At 37.2% G+C, this 15,162-nt stretch overlaps 1 protein-coding gene across 5 annotated transcripts in view; it reads left to right on the top strand.

The window, feature by feature from the left end:
* nompA (no mechanoreceptor potential A) overlaps positions 1-15,162 on the top strand; it is a 30,354-nt gene that overhangs the window by 10,410 nt on the left and 4,782 nt on the right. The window contains exons 4-19 of one of the 5 annotated variants that reach the window (XM_089735119.1): positions 296-554; positions 662-943; positions 2,548-2,680; positions 3,604-3,746; positions 4,480-4,684; positions 5,670-5,782; positions 7,025-7,102; positions 9,096-9,941; positions 10,277-10,361; positions 10,435-10,538; positions 10,627-10,951; positions 11,025-11,185; positions 11,574-11,752; positions 11,840-11,979; positions 13,290-13,550; positions 13,917-14,067. In XM_089735119.1, the coding sequence (XP_089591245.1) occupies positions 296-554; positions 662-943; positions 2,548-2,680; positions 3,604-3,746; positions 4,480-4,684; positions 5,670-5,782; positions 7,025-7,102; positions 9,096-9,941; positions 10,277-10,361; positions 10,435-10,538; positions 10,627-10,951; positions 11,025-11,185; positions 11,574-11,752; positions 11,840-11,979; positions 13,290-13,550; positions 13,917-14,067 (3,465 nt within the window). The remainder of the gene's footprint in view (positions 1-295; positions 555-661; positions 944-2,547; positions 2,681-3,603; positions 3,747-4,479; positions 4,685-5,669; positions 5,783-7,024; positions 7,103-9,095; positions 9,942-10,276; positions 10,362-10,434; positions 10,539-10,626; positions 10,952-11,024; positions 11,186-11,573; positions 11,753-11,839; positions 11,980-13,289; positions 13,551-13,916; positions 14,068-15,162) is intronic. The other 4 variants (XM_089735121.1, XM_089735120.1, XM_089735123.1 and 1 more) reach the window with 4 other exon arrangements.

Raw genomic sequence — 15,162 nt, forward strand, 5'->3', positions numbered from 1 at the left:
AGATTAAATTTAAAAGTTTAAGGAAAACATTTTTGTGATTCAAGCGTTATCAGTTTTAATGAAATCGCTAGTAAAGTCGTAAATAAAGATTAAAAAATAATCTCTAATCGTTGTTAACACAAACACAAAAACAACAGTACAAGGATAATTGATGTGATAGATCACGTGATAGAATTTTAATCTTCACAAAAGATACCTACTATGAGTTGCTATGTTTAATTCAATTAATCGCTGCAATAATTCGATTGCCCGTGACCAAAACGGATTAACGAAAGTGAAATTTGCATGATTGAAGGTACGAGAAACTGCACCGCCATTCCGCGTGTTGGAGAAATGCCAGGATCTATGTTTACGTGATAGATCTGGAAACAGCCTAGTCAGGACCTGCAACTCTATAGATTTTCAACCAGGGGCCCGTATAGCGGCCTTCAGTCCGGAACCAGAGTACGAGGAGTCAACGTGCTACTTAACCAGAGAGCAGGCTACACCTGAAGGGATTGGGACTTTAATGATTGTCCCTAACAGTGTGCATTTTAATGAAATTTGTCTCACGTGTAAGTTATGTTTTGTATGATCTGTACTTATGTAAACTTCAATTCAATTATTGCTTTTGGGAGCTAAGTGTAAGATTTTTTTATGACAAGAATTATGAATTTTATAGCAAATCGGCCTGAACGAGAATGCCCGTCGCGTCGCTATGTGTTTGAACGTCACGCACGAAAACGTTTGAAGCTACCGCCCTCAGACCTAAAGGAAATAATGGTCGCCAATCGCACCGAATGCGAGGACAAGTGCTTGGGAGAATTCAGCTTTGTCTGCCGTTCTGCAACCTATGATTCGGCTTTAAGAACCTGCTCCCTTAGTAGATTTACGAGACGCACCCACCCGGAGTTATTGGAGGACGACCACAACGCTGATTACTTAGAGAATACATGTCTTAATGGTTAGTTGGAAATCGATTGTACGATTATTTTTTTATTGCTTAGATGGGTGGACGAGCTCCCAGCCCACCTGGTGTTAAGCGGTTACTTGAGCCCATAGACATCTATAGCGTAAATGCGCCACCCACCTTGAGATATAAGTTCTAAGGTCTCAGTATAGTTACAACGGGTGTCCACCCTCCAAACCGAAACGCATTACTGCTTCACGGCAGTAATAGGCAGGGTGGTAGTACCTACCCGCGCGGACTCACAAGAGGTCCTACCACCATTAAATACGAGTCAGTGGTTTCAAATTACGGATAACATTATTTAAGTTAGCGACGAAAATACCGTTTTAAACGTTAATTAAAAGAAAAGAGAATAAAACGTAAAAAATTTGACTGGTATTGTGCCGTAAATTTAAAAATTACATTGTTACTTTCTTATTGCTTAGGTGGGTAGACGAGGTCACGATTCACCTGATGTTAATTAGTTACCGGGATCTATAGACAACGTAAATGCCGCCACAGACCTTGAGACATAAGCTCACGGCAGAAATAAGCTGGGTGGTGGTGGTACCTATCCGTGTGGTCACAAAACGCCTTATCACCAGCAAGAGTAGAGTATTTTTAATCCAAATACAGTAAAGTTGGTAATACACAATTGTATGTTTATTTGATAAGTGGCCTAACCATTTAGTTCTTCCATAATAACTTGCCCATGATACTAGGATTTACAAGTTTTTTTTTTTGGTATTAAGTGGTTACTGGAGCCCATAGACATCTACAACGTAAATGCGCCACCCAACTTGAGATATAAGTTCTAAGATCTCAGTATAGTTACAACGGCTGCCCTGCCCTTCCGACCGAAACGCATTACTGCTTCACGGCAGAAATAGGCAGGGTGGTGGTACCTACCCGCGCGGAATCACAAGTGGTCCTACCTCCAGTGAGCTATGTTTGAATAACTCTATGTTTGTGAAGCTCGGTGCATCGGTGCTTCAAATTCACTAGCTGTTTTGACAATTTAACATCAATGACTAATGTTAGTTTTCTAAAATAAACGAAGCAGCCCTAAATCATATCAAAACTGCCGCACTCAAAGAGTCTCGAAATGACCCGGAGATAATTGTCCAAGAAACATTCACCGACAATTTCCAAAGCGATAGAACTTGAATAGATAACGCAGTATTAAATAAAATGAATTAATTATAAATGAAATACATTGTTAAAACTACTATTAATAGTTTCATATCGTAAGAATACATTTCCGAACGTTACTCTTACGAATCAAAGTATTGATTTCATTTTGTTAATTTAACTATTGTACATGTTATTTAATTAGTAAACTAAATTATACTGTAATCTATATATATAAAAATGAATTGCTGTTCGTTAGTCTCGCTAAAACTCGAGAACGGCTGGACCGATTTGGCTAATTTTTGTTTTGAATTATTTGTCGAAGTCCAGAGAAGGTTTAAAAGGTAAATAAATATGAAAATTCCCCGAATTAAATAAAGTTTAGGTCTTTTATTTATCGATTGAGGCACTACGAAGTCTGCCGGGTCAGCTAGTTACTAATATTTGTGTTTTATATCTGTATATATGTGTGATTTACTGTATTTTAGCGGAGCGCCGATGTGACGGTTTAGCGGTTTTCATCAAGGAAGAAAACAAACGTTTAGGTGGACCATTCGAAGCCGATGTATTTTCGAACATGACCTTGGAGGAATGTCAGGCCATGTGTGTGCGAGCTGAAAAGTAAGCAAACGATTTGATAAGACGTGTAAATATTAGCGACGTGCGAAAAAGTTTGTAGCTATGCAGCTGATATATTTTTATTGTTGTTTAAAATCGGTACCACGATATTCGAGTTCTACTTTGTTAAGCCTGGCCACTTGTAAATTGACTATACACGGGATTTATAGGGATTATATATATCGACAAACTTTAGATCTAGGAAGGCAGACGATTTCATAGCCCATCTTAGGTTTCCTCAGTTCTATGGTCTGTCCTTCAATGATAATGAGCTCAAACGAAATTTGGATGGAGTCCAAGTAATAGACAGCGTCTTGACTCCTAGAATTGTTAGCGGCGATGACCACTCATAATCAGGTAGGTATACACTTTATTCCATTGCTTACGAAGCGATAAAAAAGTATTGTAAATGTAGCGTATACTCTAACTCTGAGACATGAGAAGAGGACACAATTTTATGATACATGGATTGGTTAACGGAGCCTTCATATCGGAACACATGACTGTTTTACGACAGTAGAATAGTGGTACTTATAAATGTCTACATCATACAAGTACTATTCTTACACAGGGTTACATAAATACAGATATGGCGAAGACCAATAAAAAACAAAAGAAACCTTGACTGAGACATGGTTATGCATAAACATAAAGGGGGTTCAAATTCCAGAACTTTTCGTGTTCGTATTTAGCTAACTGAGTTTCACGCCGGATCTTCTCAGTGGGTCGAATATCTGATCCGGTGGTAGATTCTGCGAATCACTGCTTTTGCTAGGGCACGTGTTAGCAAAACTCCCGGTTAAATCCCCGTGAGCTCACCTACACGTCAAGGAGAAGCTGAAATAGCCTCTCAAGGCTATCAGCATAGGTAGGGAAAAAAGTTCGTACCATTTCAATGATACAACATTTTCCTAATGTATGTTTAGGTACTTCTGCCGTTCTATTGAGCACGACGCCATGACTCGTCAGTGTGTTTTGTCAGAAGAAGATTCAGTTTCGCAGAAGGACGATGTTACCGTCAGCGCTTCGCCCACGCATCACTTCTACGACCTCGTCTGCTTAGACAATCGTTAGTATTATGCCCACCGTATTTTATAAACATAACATTGTCTGGTGTGAGGTATCGTTAATACAGCTACCCTTCAAAGTAACTATTTAACAGCATTATTCCAATAGATTTAGTGACTGCTACGTCACAAAAAAAAACAAAGTTAAAATACAAACTGTCTTTAATATTAAATATTTGTCACGTCTGTTTGTTAGATAAGGTGATGAATTAATGAAAGACGGACTATAATTTCATGGAATTTGAGGTTGACTTAAGATCAAAGTCTCAGTTATACACTAGAATTTCCAACGGAAATTACTTGATTAAAGAGAAGGCGTGGCTTAACCAAGGTTGAAATAATCTGGGAGATTCTTTATACCGATTCAGCTTTAATAATTTTGTTACCTACTAGCGACGCGCCCTCGCTTCGCTTAGGGAACTGTAATTTATTATTGATAACAGTATTTCTCCACTATTTCATGGATTTTATTATAATTATAAACCTTCCTCTTCAATCACTCTATCTATTACAAAAAAAAACCGCATCAAAATCCGTTGCGTAGTTTTAAAGATTTAAGCATACATAGGGATATAGGGACAGAGAAAGCGACTTTGTTTTATACTATGTAGTGATGTACTTACTAATTAAATTTTACATTGTTAACGCATTATAATAGATGATTCACAAAATAACACGACAAATCATTAACAACGCATGAAACCTAAACAAGGTTTTTCTCACGATTATGATCAGTCTCTCATCGGGTGACAGCTCGCGGCACGGAGTACCCGGATAACAGTGTGACGTCACACCTGTTTTCACCTGGACGCCGCCCGGATACCGCTTTCCAACGATACAGAAACAGTCGGATAACCGGGGAGTTTCATTCAGAGATAACAGGGCGGTCACTAAGCGAATGTCTTGATGAATGCTTGAGGCAGACTAGTTTCCAGTGCAGGTATGAGTCGATACACATTTCTTGATAAAAATAATTGTAATTAATCCTTTAGGCTTAGGTTAACACATAGTTAAGTGGTCGTGGCCTAAACGATTAGAAGATCTGATGCGACTGTGCTGGTGTTTGAATTCCGCAGACAGGTACCAATTTTTCAATTGTAATAAATGAAGGAACTTTTTATATCTGCTTTGTGGATGTCTATGGGCTGCGGTTACCACTTAGCCCCTGTGGCCTGTTTGGTCATGTCCACTTATCTAAGAAAAAAACAAAAACAGAGTCTACTTTTCTTATATGTCTACTTTGTTCGTATTTTGGAATTAAATTTAAAGCTACTTCCTCATGATCTAAGCGCTCAAATTATTAATAAAGTAACTTGAACCCGGACAGTATTGCAGCAGGGTACGAAGAAAATAAAAAAGAGAAATTAGATCTTTTAAAACGTGTATATTTTTACTGTTAGTATTTGAAATTACATTTCAAAACACAATGAGTTACTTTTGGTTTTTTTATGTATTGTATGTGCATACTACATTAGCCACATTTAACGGTAGGCAGCGGCTTGGCATTGCTGAAGTCCATGGGCGACGGTAACCACTCACCATCAACTGGGCCGTATGCTCGTCTGCCTACAAGGGCAATCAAAAAAAAGCCACATGAAAAGAAAATACAAAGAAAAAAAGTTTAAATTAAAATTGATTGATGAATCAGATAAATAGTTTGTATCGTATATATGTATGTATATTATCAATATTTACTGTCCGTCCCCTGCATTTGGCTAAGTTTATGTTCACGTTCACATAAACCTAAAATTAGTTATGATAATGAGTTTTACGAGTACATTTAGCTTAGTGAATCTACCTATGTATATTAAGAAAATAAATATACCTACCCTTTTTGCTTCGGTAAGTGCCTTATGTTGAATAATTTTCAAGAAAATAGTGTCGTAATTTTATGTACATCTGTAGTTTTTATGTTTGTTTAACAGGTCAGCGGTTTATAGCGATCGAGCTAGAACTTGTCGACTGAGCAGATACAACCAGAAGGATGGAATGCGGCTACTATACGACCCAGATTTCGATTATTACGAAAATCTTATGCGTAAGTTTCAATTTGGTTTTAAACTCGATTTCGTAATCGTAAACTCAGTGTTTACTCTATGTGTATGATATAGGAAACTTGTACAGAATTCATTGGTCGTTATTCCAAAATAAGATTCCAATATAAATGCAGATTAAACTGAATTAAGAGCGTTGACTTAAAATAATTATCCTTATCAATGATCAAATAAATAAAGTTTTCGGAAATTTTGACTAGTTTGATACTTTCTAGAAACAAATTTGAAGACGACATTGAATGTATCGAGTTTTAACTGAGAGATCAATTTTGATGAAGCCCAATTGAATACGTCGTCTACACATCTTGCTCATAATAACATGCTTCAATTGTAGAACATTTAAGCCGTAAATCTTAGACTAGTTTTTAATTGCCTTAATAGGCAGAGAGTAACATTGCGCATCCTTCGTGCCTTAATTCGCGCTGTAATGCATGATGAATGCATGCTATTAAAATGCAAAATGAAACAAAAAAAACTTTTTTTATACCTACCTATTCGCGGGTAGTCCTGGAGGCTATTCTAGCGAACAAATATTAATAAATTCCAATTAAACTTACTGAACGTGTCGCTGTTGAGATTGCTATAATAATGTTCTCATTTTAAATAGAGAAAAAGATAAGCTATAATTTAGATTTTTTAAACACTCTAAACCTATTAACTTAAGTGCACTTTAATTATAATCATAAACAACGACTTAGATATAGACGTAGGTTAAATCGCAGGTAATTAAAGCCGGTTCCTCATAATGAATAAAACCATTAAGATTGTGACAGTTATTGTTAAATCAATTAGTTTGTATTTAAATGTTTCTTTGTTGTTGCTAATATGTGTTTGTGTTTAAAAAAGATTACGTCTAGCCATTTCATGTGGTCTACGGCATTTTATTGTGTCCATTACTTATTGAAATTGATCTGCCCACAAGTTGAGTTATACTATTGAAGCTGGAGCCACTTGCTTAAATTAGTGTGGGTCGAAGTCAACAGTCTATTTATAGACAATCATTTCTGAGTGACTAAACGTGAGAATGTCCTATCTAGGTACCAATCTTTGATAGAGGTTACTTTATTACTTATTATGCTTGACTGGATTCGCTCGCAATCTGTCCCAGAGTTGTATTTCGTGATAAAAGTTTGTAAGGACCAACAGTAGTATTGGAAGAGAAGATTTAATTGGTTTTTTTCTGATGATTCTATAGTACATAAATATAGGTAAAAGTATTATGACAGATCAACTAGTAACTGGGGAGACAGAGACAGGATCTGGGTCCGGTTCGCAGACACCCTGGGGAAAACCGACCACAACAGGTTCGATGCATGGTAGTCAGAAATATTTTGGTATTGTTTTGGCGATCGACATTGGCAGTTTACGAAGGAAATGTATAATAATAGTAACTCAATCACGCGCGTTCTTTTTTCAATTCTCTGTTTCTTTTACGTCAACGTTAGTTCTCATTACCTTAATTAAATCTAAATTGTTTTTAAGTAGATGAAGCACGGAGATGAAAAAAATTGCAATGTTTTTCACTATATATATTGACGAGAATTAGTTGTTTATTTTTAGATTAAATAACAAAGTTGATCGCCGTGACAATTATTGCGACGTGGTTTTATGTTTTGCGTAGTTATTATTAAATTTGATGACGTTTTCCTTATTACAGAGGTCATTTGGTTATAGGGTGTATTATTATTATTATTTTTTTGTAATTCGAATTTTAAAATTTATGGTCATAAATTAGTGTATGTACCTAGTCAGGTCATAAGTATTGTCACACAGTAAAAGCTTTTCTTTTAGAATGCTGGCCACAAAAAAGTTTATTGAATTCGAATTTCGAATTGTTCATGAAAATAAAAATGTATACTTTTAGAATTTTACTCATTTTAAAATATGGAGTGGACGCTTAAAGAAGACCGTGTTGCAGTTATTGCGTTGCATCGTTGCGGTTACGCGCCAATTCAAATTTTTAACATACTGAAAAATTTTAATATAAGCAAAAGATTCGTTTATCGTACCATCAAACGATACAATGAAGACTCTAGTGTAGATGACAGGTCAAGAAGTGGTCGCCTTCGGTCTGTTAGGACTCCAGCAGTGATAAAAGCTGTGAAGGCGCGAATTCAAAGAAATCCCAAACGTAATCAGAAACTGTTGGCCCTTCAGATGGGGTTAAGCAGAACCACGGAGAAAAGGGTGTTAAATGAAGACTTAGGACGTCGGGCATATCGAAGAAAAACAGGACATCGTTTGAATGCTCGTCTAATGGACCTGAGACTGAAGAGATGCCGCGCTTTGTTGAAGCGGTACGCGGGAAAAAAATATCGGGAAATTATTTTTTTGGATGAAAAAATTTTTACCGTAGAAGAGAGCTACAACAAACAAAATGATAAGGTGTACGCACACAGTAGTGAAGAAGCGAGCAACCGTATTTCGCGTGTCCAACGAGGTCATTTTCCATCCTCGCTCATGGTATGGTTGGAAGTTTGTTATTGGGGCTTAACAGAGGTACATTTTTGTGAGAAAGGTGTAAAAACGAATGCAGTTGTGTATCAAAATACAGTCCTGACGAACCTTGTGGAACCTGTTTCTCATACCATGTTCAATAACAGGCACTGGGTATTCCAACAAGATTCGGCGCCAGCTCATAGAGCGAAGAGCACACAAGACTGGCTGGCAGCGCGTGAAATCGACTTCATCCGCCACGAAGACTGGCCCTCCTCCAGTTCAGATTTGAATCCGTTAGATTACAAGATATGGCAACACTTGGAGGAAAAGGCGTGCTCAAAGCCTCATCCCAATTTGGAGTCACTCAAGACATCCTTGATTAAGGCAGCCGCCGGTATTGACATGGACCTCGTTCGTGCTGCGATAGACGACTGGCCGCGCAGATTGAAGGCCTGTATTCAAAACCACGGAGGTCATTTTGTATAAACTTTAGTGTCATAAGAATCTATGTTTTGTTAAGTTTATTTTGGTATATGAATGGTTACATAATGAATAAACTTGTTTCAATTATTTTACATTAAACATGTGACAGAATTTATGACCTGACTAGGTATATGTATGTAGATTTAAAAAATGGTATTCAAACAGAGGTGAGTCAGCTTTGACGTTTTGTTTTGATGACAAATTAGTTATACAGTCTTTCGTGTAGTAGAAATATGTTTTATGGCTTTTTGCATGTTTCCGCATTTAATGTAGATTATGAACGAAAATATTATGTATGTAGAGGAAGGGATAAAGCGCACGTCATTCTATGATTGAAAAATTAATTAAAAGTAAGTCTATTGTTTTTTCTCGAAGGCGGGAGTAGCAACAGTGATCGAGATAGATACCCACAAGGCGCAGACCGCTATCCCGACGACGACCGATACTCTGACGATGATCGGTACAGCAGCCGACCAGATCGGTACCCAGAAGACCGGTACCCGGCTGGTTCGGACCCGGATCGATACCCACCGGGCGATAGATATCCTGACGATAGATACCCCGATGACAGATACCCTCCTGGCGTTGGACCTGAAAGATATCCTGCTGATCGATATCCTCCTGGAATTGACCGATATCCTCCCAGCGTTGATCGCTATCCACCTGGCATCGATCGATACCCATCAGTAATTGATCGTTTTCCGCCTGGAGGTGACCGTTATCCTCCTGGAATTGACCGTTATCCACCGGGAGCTGATCGATATCCTGCTGGTATTGATCGCTACCCTTCTAGCGTAGATCGATACCCTGGTAGTCTCGATAGGTATCCTAGTAGGTATCCCGCATCTAACGGAGAACGGTTTCCTCTAGATGGTGGACGCTATCCCACTTACGATCCAGTTCCAAATGATCTCGGTAGATATCCTGCTGGAGATCGGTACCCTGTTAGTAGATACCCCATCGATGTTTATCCAGATAGATATCCAACGAATAGATACCCAGAACGTTTTCCTGCTCGTGGAAGATACCCGTCCAGATCCGGGTGGTATTCTAACCAATATCCTGATAGGTTTGATCAAGACCGATATTCTGGTTCTGACTGGGGTCGTTATCCTTATAGTCGGTATCCTATTGGAGTAAATAGAGATCCCGTACCCCTGGGTGGGGATCGTTATCCGGATATGTATGATAAATACCCACCAACTGGATCTTCATATCCTGGTAAGCCTAATTTAAAATTGCACACACTATTAGAGCTAATATCGACTGTAATAATGCAATTTATAATTAACAAGCAATCATTTAATATAATTATCGAAAATATGTATACCAGTTCTATTTTTGATGATGCAATGGGTTCACAGGAAACAGTAAAATAGAAAATGCTTTAGGTATTGAATTTGCTACTGTACCTTTTGTGCATAAGGTTAAAGAAATACATGAATAATATTGCAGTAAAATGCAAAATGAACAATATAGTGTTATGTAACTAAACTATTGTAATTCTATTGTTGTATAATTGTACATGATTGTTTAAAACATCGCATGTATAATAGGGTACAGTCGTGGAGGCTATTACGGTCAAGATTTTCCTGGAGCAGATCGTTTTCCAGACAGAGGCGTGAGACCAGGACCGGATAGGTATCAAGCTATTTATTTCGATTAGATAATACTACAGCAATGGTTTTTAAATTGTACCTTATTTATTGTACAGATTTCCTGCAGAACCCAGACCTAGTTTTGGAATACGACGACCAATAGAGAGACCAAATGGGTATCGTGGTACTTACCCACAGTCAGGCTTAGAAAGACCGATTGGTAAATGTTGAATTCATTTCAAAGCATTTCTTATTTCAGATCTCTTATTGTATTGATCATTTACTTAAATCGATGAATTCATTCATAGGTGGTCCTACATACGGTGGTTATGACAGTGACGGTCCTATCGGTCCAATCGGTGGTCCTGCAGGTCAGATAGGCCCTGTTGGTGGATCGATAGGGGGTGTGATTGGTGGTCCGATTGGAGGTCCAATTGGTGGTCCTATAGGAAGACCACCGCTTCAGCGACCATGGCAGGGCTCAAGATGTGAGGAGGACAGCTTCAGACAAGTTGGTAGACAACGCATGCAGCGAAAATATGTACGTCGGTTTACGACAGCCCAGTCTTTGGCTCATTGCCAACGAGAATGCATTGAAGCTCGGGACTTTATATGCCGATCGTTCAACTTCAGGTAGAGTTTCTTTACGTGATTTCTATATTCATGCATCTTTGAAGATTTCTTTCTAATTTTGATGTTCCCGCAGGGACGTGGGTTTTGGTGTTGAACCACGTGATAACTGCGAACTAAGCGACCGTGATACCAGAGAGTTGGACGCAGCGAACCCAGCACATTTCGACAATACCGCCAATGAATATGACTTTTATGAGAGAGCTCTTGGACGCATGGCTGAAGAATGTTTGGATGGTAAAATTGATATTCTTTAGATTTACCAATTTAGAACTGGTTTAGCGATTTAGAAATCGTGAGAGGATTTGATAGTTTAGGTATCAATCAGTAAATACGGGTTTGTGAACTTGGCCATTTTGAGCTACTACTCCAACTTTCCCATCCTCACTTTTATCTATCCTAACCTACCCTCTAATTTCACGCTGATCACTGATTTATTTACCATATCCAAGAAGTGTTGTCAGACTATTCGCTATAGTAATCACGAATTTAATGACAGTAGTATAAGAGTGATCCCCGCCAAGGTGTTGCTCGAGCGATATGACATCTTCTTCCAAGGTTTGAAAGAGTCTTCATCGCTTCGGCTATACTCCCGACTATAATCATTTCGAATGTTTCTCTACAGTATCACAGGTCTGTAACGAAGATGGAATGGAGTTTACCCTTCGACTACCCGAAGGATTCTACGGTCGCATTTATACATACGGATTTTATGACAGATGCTTCTTCAGGGGCAATGGTGGTGTGGTTAATTTATTGCGTATATCTGGGGCCCATGGTTACCCGGAATGCGGTACCCAAAGGGTAAGGCATTTGCATTAAGATATCATTAAAAGTGCAATTTAAGTTTTCATTATCAAACTAATTATTGATATTAATACTTTTTATTAGTATGGAGATACCATGACGAACATTGTAGTGGTACAATTCAGTGATAATGTTCAAACGTCTCGAGACAAAAGGTTCAATTTGACCTGTCTCTTCCGGGGACCGGCAGAGGCTGTTGTCACCTCCAACTACATAGGGGCAGGGTGAGTAAAATTTGTAGACTATATTGTATGAGAAGAACTACCACAGAACTTCTCTTATAAAACGAAAAGTGAAAAATCAAAAATATAGTACGAGCTATTAAAAAATATGGTATATTCCTTTATTTCAAAATTTATTTTTATTCAAAGCAAAACGACGAGCATGTTCGTTTGGATTGATTTGTTTTTTAACAACAAGCTATGGAGTTGATTCCTCAAACGTGAACTAGACGTTTTTTAAATAACAAAAATGATGTTATATTATTAATTACTATTGGTTTGCGAACTGTTTTTTTCGGTCTGTTTTTTCTTATTCATATTTTACATCGAAGGGGTACATAAATACTAATGTCGATCTTTGATGCTTGGATTGAACTTAAGAAGTTCAATTAATTTTACGCTGAGTCGTCTTCTGAAACAAGCGTTCAATGTAAAAAATAACATTCTAACTGTTTTTCTGTGATGTTTTGAGTTTGCCCAATGTAACCTAATTGGATTTGTTCCAAAACATCTCTAACTATATCGAATACTGCATACTATGCTGAGTTTAAACTTTGTTTTGAACGTTTTCTGTAACCTGTGGTGTATTTTGGGATGTTTCGATTTGTTTGTTTATTCACTCATTTTATAGTGAGAATGAGTAGTTTTATGTGATTAACATTTAGGAATGCAAGTTAACGTTTGCTGTTTGAGTGCTGTTATTTCACTAACGGCTACTAACGTGGACTTTGAACGGTTTTCATCTATAAAGTCAAATTAGAAGACTAAAATGACATACATATATCAAATGGCCATACATAAAACTATTCTATTCGCGATCGAATTTACCAGTATGGTCGAGCGCCGTGGCTGTTGTCGAATATATGATATACCTTCAACAATACTATGTGCATAGTGAGAGTTTTTTAACGTTCTCGATAGCGTAAAAGTTAACTCAAATTTGTATGCAGTTTGAACAGCGCCCCTAGCGGCAAACGTAGGCAAACGTTCCAACTCCGTACAAATTTGAGTTAACTTTTACGCTATCGAGTACGTTAAAAAACTCGCACTAAGCACACTGCTGCAGCTATAGCTATTGCAAGTACCAATAATTGTACAAACAATGATTAAGAATCTGTAAGATACACAAACGTATCTAAAAGAAGAACATTTGTGATAATTTATTATTATAATATTTATAGTTAATGTTTATATTAAAAGAAAATTCTACGATCGATAGAAGCTATGATTCACAAAACAATAAAATAAATCACGAAAGTCATTCAAAGTCATCAAACCTCAAAAGAAACAAAGATTTCTAAATCTCACTGTAGTTTCGCATTCAATTTGATTGACAGATCGGGGAGCCCTATACCCATTGAATATCTACCAGAAGAAAGCTCTCTGAACTCTAAAGTTCGTCTCATGATCTTATATCAAGGAAGGCCCACGACCACAATAGCCGTTGGCGATCCGCTTACATTTAGACTCGAAGCTCAGGACGGATATAATTATGCCACAGACATATTCGCTACGAATGTAATCGCTAGAGATCCTTATTCAGGACGCTCTGTACAGCTAATTGATAGAGTTGGGTAAGTGTAAACTTGTATATTGTGTATTTGTGTAAGTGTATACCTAGTTTTTTTTTTTACACTAATTAGTGAAATGGTCAAGTTTCACTTCCCAAGTATCAACAAAACAAAAGAGAAAATGTTTTTTTTTCCAGTTCGCTTTGATTAACTGATTGGCTGAATTTCAACTAGGTGAACCACAGTTAATAATAACAAATTTTTTTTTTTTTCAAATCAAGATTAATTTTTCAATTTGTCAATTTAGCTATACTAGTAAGATTGAAGACGATGAATAGAAGATGGCATACGTACCCTTGATATCAAAATGAAAAGGCTGCAATTTTTTCATTAACTACGACATCATTTGAGTTCGTGTACACTTTATAGATGTCCAGTGGACCCGGATGTGTTCCCGGAATTGGACAAGGGTCGCAATGGTGATTCCCTCGAGGCCAGATTTAATGCATTCAAGATACCAGAGTCCAATTTCCTAGTGTTTGAGGCGACAGTTCGCACTTGTCGGGATGGCTGTCAACCGGTATGTAGTACATACATAATAATATGTACATACTCTTTAATCTCAAAAGCGGTACTATGGATTGATTCATTAGAATGGAAAATAATTTAATATTCAAATTAAAAGATATTAGTAAAAAGAGGAAAGAACAAATACTAACTATAACTAGTATTGACAGTGGCTCAGCTGTGCCTCTTATACTGCTGATGTCCATGAGCGATGCTCCCTAGAATCATGTGATTGTCCGGAGAGGTATCTTTTTATCGCTTAGATGAGTAGACGAACTCACGGTCATGTTAAGTCGTTACAGGAGCCCAAATAAATATATCAACAATGTAAGTGTCGCTATTCACCTAGAAATATAAGTTTTAAATCACAGTTTTATAGTAGAACGGTTGATCCACTCTTCCAACCGAAACGCATTACTAATTCACGGCAGAAATAGGCAGGCTTGTGGTACATTCTCGTGCGGGCTCACAAGACGTTCTACCACCAATATAACTAATTTGATATTTATTGAAATTTTCGTTTCCACACCGCTTATTACTTGTAAAGTCATAATATATTATTCAAGTTCAAAGATAAATCATTCAAGTTCATATTATTAATTTACAAGCAAAATAAATAAAAAGTTTGTACTGTTCGCTATGTACAAATTACAAAAAAACAGCTTAATTTTTTATTTTTTATTAATATTATAAAAGAAACGCGGCAGTATTATCACAATAACATCAAAAATTTTATGTTATATTACGAATTTTAAACAGTACCTATGTCAATTATTTAAAACTATAAATGACGAAAGAACCATTTTGCTATGAAATTCAATTGATTAACAGTTGACCGACACATTTGTCATTGTTTAGCTGAATTAAACATTAGGAAATGTTGTCCAGTGGAGATAAACGCAAACATGTTATTACGTCAATGCAGTAAAAATACGGTTATCGGCCTCCATCCACTATATGGGGTCACCAAAGGGTTATCCATTTGATTATAAGACTCGTTCACATAAACCTCAACTTTACACGACTAATTAATTAATAGAATTGTTATTTTGGTCGCCTTTTTGCCTCGCTGACTATAGGAAGCTAATACTCGATCTAGATTTGATAC

This window comes from Bombyx mandarina, chromosome 19, assembly GCF_030267445.1.
Source record: "Bombyx mandarina strain Sakado chromosome 19, ASM3026744v2".
Classification (NCBI taxonomy): Eukaryota; Metazoa; Arthropoda; class Insecta; order Lepidoptera; family Bombycidae; genus Bombyx; species Bombyx mandarina.